Source organism: Rhea americana, unplaced genomic scaffold (genome assembly GCF_003343005.1).
Source record: "Rhea americana isolate MKP2758 unplaced genomic scaffold, rheAme1 scaffold_17, whole genome shotgun sequence".
NCBI lineage: Eukaryota > Metazoa > Chordata > Aves > Rheiformes > Rheidae > Rhea > Rhea americana.
The window spans coordinates 4537888-4545391 of record NW_028185816.1 but is presented as its reverse complement, the minus strand read 5'-3'; the positions used below and the strand labels follow the sequence as shown (position 1 = coordinate 4545391).

The following is a 7504-nucleotide window of genomic DNA, read 5'->3' as shown; positions in this document are numbered from 1 at the left end:
AAAAAAATCCTCAATATTTGTTTTTCTCACTCAAATATGTTTAGTCGTGATCCTTCAGAGGCACGTTGCCAGATGTTGGTTGGGCCACCATTCAGAATAGTCCCTCGGATTAAAACCGTTGCAAAGCCTGCCACCATGACGATCATTTGAAAGGCATCTGTCCAGACAACGGCTTTTAATCCTCCCTAAAACAAATAGAAGCTGTATATTCTCATCTTCCTTTTTGTTGTTTGAGTACTACCTGATCTCAGGAGTTTATAAGCTGTATGCATAACAGCTAGCGAATTAGGCAGGCCTTTCCTTGAAAAGTTTCTTTATATTCTCCCAGAAAGGTTGTATTTTGCAGATCAGAAAATGAGACAGACTAAATGATTTGCCCAGTCATATAAGAATATTTGATCTCGAGTCAAATACTTTTTTTCCTCTTCTTTATGTGAATTGGAAGAAAATGCTGTAGTGTGCTACAAAAACTTGGAGAATAAAACTTTGCCTATGTTTGTACTTCCCACAGCATTAGCACATGTTTGCAGAGCTCAGGGGTCCACAGTAAGCCTAACAACACAGGAAAAATAGCTCCAGAAAGTCTACAATTCAACCTCTTTTCCATAGCTAATTTCCTGTTTGATGGAACCTGTGTTAGAGCAGCATAATTAGGGTTTTCAACAAGGCCTGATTGAAATATTAAACTAAATCAATTAGTAGTAGTAATATTTTTAAAAAAAGCTGCAGAGCCTAGCCAGTCTGTTTGCTATTTAATGTGATTGTGGGCTGATAGAGTAGCCTTTTCTGAGAACCACCAGGCTTCCTTTACACCCCTCACCGATGGGAGTGAAGATTGTGGTGTACGTGCTCTGCCTCTTCCACTGCTCTGGTTATTTACTATTAGTAGTATTATCCTAGTTCTATTCAAAGCTATAAGCAGACACTCATTTGATCCAGTTTGTGGCACTCTTTTCATGTCTGTAATTATCCAGGTTCTAAATATGGGATAGAAATTCTGAAATTCTGATTTCAGAAGCACACTGAAAGCCAACTGAGTCACTGAGGTGCTTTTGAACATTTGGATTCGGTGCCTACAGAGAAACAGTCCCTCTTGTCTGTTGCTCACTGACTTCCCTGGCTTTTTACAGATGCATCAGGGAAGGTCTCACCTTACTTTGACTTAGTAGTACAGCTCCCTGGAAGCCCTGTTAGGTGTGCTTCCTGTGGTTTTAATCATCATTTTATCTATTCTTGATCCAGAGTGACACCAGGGACATTTTTCAATACTGTGGTTTTTTTGCCATCTATAACTTACAGAGGATGAGAAGAATTTTCTCAAAAAAATTGCTATGGTGAGAGGAAGGTTTTACTTGTATGTCTGGACTCTGCCTCAAACTCTGTGACTTCAAACTTGACATATCTGGTGAAGTATTTGGGAGGGGGATCTTCCTACTCCAAATAGACTTATCTTTATGCTTAGGATCTGACAGACACTTATCTCTTTGTCCTGATATTGCAAACCTCCGTCCGCTGGATCATATTTAGAAGCCTCACTGCTCTTACAGCCTTTCTGGTACACGGGATGGTTGCGTTCACAGTCTGTGTTCAGCCATTCACTTATGCCTGTTACATACCAAAGTGCAATAGAAAGTGCAGACAACTCCTGTTGCAACTACAGAGCCCCAGAGATCAAATCCTGTGACTGTGAAACCAAAGAAAATCAAATGGTCAGCAAAAGGATAGTAAGAGAAAAGCTATCTATTACCCTTAGTAGGGTGGAAGTAATTATTAATTTTAATCTTTTGTGTCTATTAGAAGTTCTGCTGCGTTATTCAAGGTTCTTAACACTAGTGAATGCAGTTTTGCATTGTTGCTTTCTTGCAAATTGGGATTAGTTTTCCATCCTTGAAAAGTAGTTAATTCATAAGCAAAATAATTACACAAAGAAAAAAAACATCGTTCTTATGGGAAATAATTTTATGAGCTATGCTTTCTTTGTTTCTTGTTCAGGATTTTATTTTGCTACAAGAATTTGTGCTCTGCCAATTATAAATTTGARAGGAACCAAGTTCTTGGGAGATTTCCACTGAACCCTAAGGGGGTAAAAAGGAAAGCTAAATTCAGTCCTGTGAAACTAGGAACAGTTTAACCTTAGAACTGTGCTGACTGTGCACTAGCACAACTTTGCATGCTCATTTTGCTTCGTAAAGTCTCCATGCAAGATAAGACACGCAGGTTTCAGTTTTGCTTGTATTGAAATCTCTCCCATGAGGCTTAATTTGTAAGGACAATACTATCTGTAGAAGTTCTCTTAGTAGCAAAATTAATTTGGCTTAATAACAGGGATGACTTTCTGAACAACTGATGTGTAAGAGGCAGCCTAGTTCCACAGGAAGGAACTTAGCAAGGTGAATACCAGTTAAACTAGATAAACTAGATGCAACTCAGGTGATGGACTATGAAAAGAACCACCAAATCTCTTCCCAATCAATTTTAGGGAAATCAGTTACTTTAGGAGTTTATGTTGATTCCTTATGTTGTATGGCTGTAAACTTACTAATCCCAGCTATTGCAACAGATGCTGTATTCCTGGTCTTCAAAGACTGATTAAAAAAGTGTGCAGAGAGCAGGATAGCATTCAGCTACGGCTGCAGGGAACGGAGTTAAGCCCAGAGGAACGTGAATGAGGTGTTGGGTCAAAAATACGGATCTTTAATTACAACCAGGGCGTTGTTCTTCATCTTACCTGAAAGATGGGATCGCTGCCAGAACAAAATGCCCCAGCACTTTTAAGGTACCTATAGGTGTCATCCCATAAAGGAAACTGCTCCCTGACATTTTGGAGGCTCGTAGCCCTTTCTACTCTTTTCCATTTCTATGGGCAGTCACCAGTACTTTCAGACAGAGAAATCTCAGCTCTGTCCCGGGAGCATTAACAGTGCTGACAGCTAAGACAGATGGGTAGGAAGGAACCAAAGTACAGAGCATGGTCTTGGGTCGCTGCCCGTTCCATGAACTTTGTCAGGAGGTTGAGAATTTGTTCATCGCTAACTCTCTTRGGCTGTTACTGAATACAAAAGAGCAAGTGCTAGAGTCATGCTAAAGTACCAGTGCAAGGGAGAGACCAGAGCGTCAGGAATGCAAAAGTGCTAGGTGAAGGCAAAAACCTTCCTACAGATTTGCTGAGTATTTCCTTTAGGATTCTTACNGTCTTAAGATATGGTTATCTGGGGTAACCATGTTGTTTGGTCTGGAAACTCACCTTGGTTGAGAGCCAGTGATGGAGCATAAACCACTATTCCAGTGTAAAGGATCTGCGAGAAAAAAGTTCATGGAAAAAACATGTCTGTGAGTGCACAGTGATAAGGTTTCCGTTCAGGGAGCGGCTTGGAGCAAAGCACTGGAGCTAGAGGGCTCTTGCAAAACTTAGATCAGGCTGTACCATATATGAGTTTTTTCTTTTCAGCCTTTACAAAATCAAAATCCTTCATTTAATTCCTTTTGGATGGAGTTAAGCCACCGTGCTCTGTCTGTGTATTTCTTATTTTGCCCATTGCTAAGATGATTAGATGTCTAAGACTACATTACTCAAATAGAGAGAGGAGCTCTCAGTAGAACACACAGTGATGCAGAAAAAACTTGCATTGGGTCTTGGAAATTAATCTTCCCTGCTTCTTTTTAATCCCTCTTAGAGGAGTTAATTCAGTGCCTTTCATGTATGTGTTGTGACAGAATTGAGGGGGGAAACAAAATCKGAAATTAAACAAACTTGTGAATCTCTTGCTAAAGCTTTTAGAACTAATTAAATGGAATTAATGTAGAACGACAAATATTCCAACTACCTAGTTTTCCATCAAACACACAATCTTTTGAGAAATTTGAACTATCAAATCAAAAGACAAAAAGCTATTTGTCTACCATAGTGCCTTGGGTGGCTCYTTAAGTGCTTTGGGCAAGTAAAGCTGATCTCTGCTTGCTCAGCTCCACCACCTGCAAACCAAGAGCATTACTATTTATTTTAGCTGCTTGCTCAGGGGTTGGCTAGTYGGCGCCTGATGGCAATGCCGAACAGTCTGTTGATGCCGTCTATAAATCGCAGTGATTTCTGTCCTCTTATGGGGCTGCAGGGACGAAGCCTGACACTTGACTTAGGGCAGCTCTCCAAGGAGTCATGGTCGTGTCCTGCCTGAGTTGCTCCAGTCACCTGGGAGATGCCCACGCACACCCGTGCAAGTGCAGTACAGCATCCAAATGTCACAGGCAACAATAATGAAATTTTTTTAACTGTAAGTAGGAAGAAGCTAGGAGGTAGGAAGGCAACCACTTTTTTTTTTCAGCATTCACAGTCCAACTGGAAAAATTAAGGGGAGGGGAAAAGTTTAAACAGCCCTTGGACAGGGAGAGTTGAGTGTGAGGTGAGTGCTTCAAAATAAAAGTTAAGTGAAATTATCATGGAAAAAATATGCAATATCTCTTACCGTCTGCAGGATGTAGATCAGCGTTGCAGCAAAACGGACCACTTTGTTAAATCTTAACTCCAAATACTAGGAAAGAGGAGACACAGTAAATTGCACAAGTAGCAGCTGTGACACAGCTATTAACCTCCTGTTCGCCCTGCAGAGTAGCTTGCTTCGTAAGTACAATTACAGATAGCTGACATTACTGCTATGGCTAATAAACCAGGGAGTGATTATTCTTACTGGTGGAGATAACTACATTTGAGAAATCTTCTAATCAGTGGAATGCACTAGAAATTATGTTGAGCTGCTGTATTCAATACCTGTTTTGTACTGGAAATAACTGAAAGAGCCCAGAGGCTACATGGAAAAGAAACTTGTACTTCATTTTGAGGTTTAATTCGACTGTATGAACAGGAGCTCTGAGCTCATCTCCTAGAGCAATGGGGTAGCTGGGCTTCCACAGGRGCCGCAGCAGTGGTGGAGCAGGTGCTCCAAGCCTTAGGCCTGAGCCACCACCTGAAGTCTCTCTGCAGAACTGACCAAAAAGTTGCATCTACACTGCTAGCCACAAGCCATCTTTGACCCCGTGACTTTCCCCTTGGGTGGTGCTACTGTCCACTCCCTCGCGGACGCTATGTACAAACTGCAAAGGTTTTCTGTCTTTTAGAGGACTTTAGGAATAGTACATCGAGGATAGTTCCTTTCTTATTAATTTTGTTCATGTTAATCTCCCTCATCTCTTGCTTAGTAAGCTCCAGAGTTTGCCATAAAATAAGTAACTAATTTACATAATTTGATCTATTTTTAAAAATAACTTATGAAGTCAGCAAAGTCATCTTTCAGGAATGCTTGAAGGGACCCTCTGACTGAAATGAAATTTTCAGTGGCTAAAATAAGTGATTCATTCTCTGATCTTGCATCTAAACCAACTAGAAAATAGTTACTTCTGACAGCTGGAATAGATGATCAGTCTTAATTTTTCCCAGCCTGCAACTGCGACATATCCCAGTCCCCAGGCAGAGCTGTGAAGCTCCTTCTCGGCACTGGGTTTCTGAAAGCGTGAGTGACCTCCGCTACCAGGCGCCGCTGGCTCCCTGGTGGGCTCTGCTCGCCCCGCGCTCCCTTCCAGCAGATTGCCCGCAAACAGAAACCACCGCATCTGCAGCAGCCGGTCCAAGGGGYGACCGGCAGCCCCGGCTGCCCAACAGCTGCCCGGTTTTCCCACGATCTGCGGGTGATGATGCCTGCGTGTTGTGCCCCTCTAACAGCATTGCAGCTACGGGGAGCGGTGGGTTGGTGGTTCTTCCCTCCAGCTGATGAGATCTCGTGTGAAGAAAACAATGTATTCTACTTCTACAGCAACTGGCCCAAATCCCCAGATTTCTAGATTTCTAAGTTTAAAATTAGATCCTGAATTTTGTTCTTAAAGTCCCTCTTTAATAGTCACACTCTAAAGCAGCATGGAAAAATTATTAGAGACCAAAAGTATTGTGCAGGCACCTTAATTATTTTTCCAGTTCCATATTTTGTACTACTTTGTAAACTCTATCTTTACTATGTGTGCATAACAGCACTTCTGACTCTTTATTTGTGCCTGTAACTTATGAAATACAAATAACTAGCTTGTAAAATCAATTTGTTTCTTAAAAAAATTCATGTATTGATACATTTGTTTTGCAAATTATTGCAGAAGTTGTCTGCCATACGCTTTCTCTAGAAATAGCAAAATACTTGATAAACTGATTTTTATACTATTTTTTTTTTTTTTTTTACTTACCTCATAAGTACTTGTAATGCCAGATCTGTAAAATACTGGTACAAAAAGTTCAGAAGTAAAGATGATGACAAGTGTATATGCAAGAAAGAAAAGGATGAAGGATGCCCCATAACGATAAACTTCAGATGGTGTCCCCAGAACTGTTACTGCTGACATGAAGCTGGATGTGAGAGAGAAGGCTATCGGTCCGCATGTCATCTGCCTGCCGCCCACCAAAAATTCCTTTGAACTTTTCTTTTTCCTCTCTTTAATTGCAAAAAAGACTCCAATGCTAGCAGATACCAAAAACAGTGCTGCAAAAACAACATAGTCCCAAGGTGCAAATTTTTTGATTTCTGGAGCGACAAAGTTGGACATGGCACCCAATGGATAACTCCCTGGTAGAAAGATGCTGGGTGTCTGTATCGGTTGCTCTGAACTGGTTAATCCTCTGACAGCAAAGATGTTTTTGTAGCTTATCAATGACAAATAATAATAATAATAAAAAAGAAGACTGTCCAGCTATGAGATTTTTTTTTTTTTTTTTAATTCAGTTCACTGGTAGGGGGGAAAATGCTTAGTTAGGAAGGTGCTGTATGCACTTAGACCCCAGTGCTGCTGATATTTCTGTCAGGCTAGCTGAATTTATCTGAGAAATCTATAGTACGCTCCCTTTTATCTGTGATGTTTTAATTTAAGGTTAAACATTACCTTGGCACATTGACTTGGTCTACCTCTTTTCTAACCTCTCAGCATTTTTAAATAATAAAATGAATAATATTAAAAAAGGGGGAAGGAGAGAGAGAGGACTGAAGGAAAACTTGGCCTACAGACCCACGACCTTGACCTTTACTGACAGGCCTCTATTTTGAAAGGAGCAATTCTTTCATAAGGGTAAAATCTAAACTTGAGCACCAGCGTTAAGGGTTCAGAATTGTTCTTTGCAATTAAATGTGCTCTTTGGTGGACTCTCTGGAAGTTCAGACTGCCGTAAACAGCTGCAGTGCTTAATGGTTCAAGGTAACGTTAGTGTGCTTCTCCCTCAGCAGTCCAGCACAGGCAACGCTATATAACGAGTCTGAGTACCTAAGGGATCTTTGGATGAGCAGGAAATACAGATTGTGTGACACTTAGGTTTGCGGGTGACTTCCATTTCGCAACTGATTTATCACTTTTTGCTGCTAGTGGCAATTTAGGTTACCGCTAACGTAGGTTCATGCTGGTTCATGGGTTCATAATACGGGCTTAACCTAATGAGAGACCAATAACAAGCTGAAGCTGTGTGCTCTGAAGAGGTGTCTCTTAC

General features: G+C 41.0%; 1 protein-coding gene across 1 annotated transcript in view; it reads right to left on the bottom strand.

The window, feature by feature from the left end:
- SLC5A12 (solute carrier family 5 member 12) overlaps positions 1 to 6576 on the bottom strand; it is a 15881-nt gene extending 9305 nt beyond the window's left edge. The window contains exons 1-5 of the mRNA XM_085300805.1: positions 6220 to 6576; positions 4461 to 4526; positions 3245 to 3296; positions 1617 to 1684; positions 31 to 185 (exon numbers count right to left, since the gene is read on the bottom strand). Of these exons, the coding sequence (XP_085156931.1) occupies positions 31 to 185; positions 1617 to 1684; positions 3245 to 3296; positions 4461 to 4526; positions 6220 to 6576 (698 nt within the window). The remainder of the gene's footprint in view (positions 1 to 30; positions 186 to 1616; positions 1685 to 3244; positions 3297 to 4460; positions 4527 to 6219) is intronic.
- Positions 6577 to 7504: the final 928 nt, after the last annotated feature.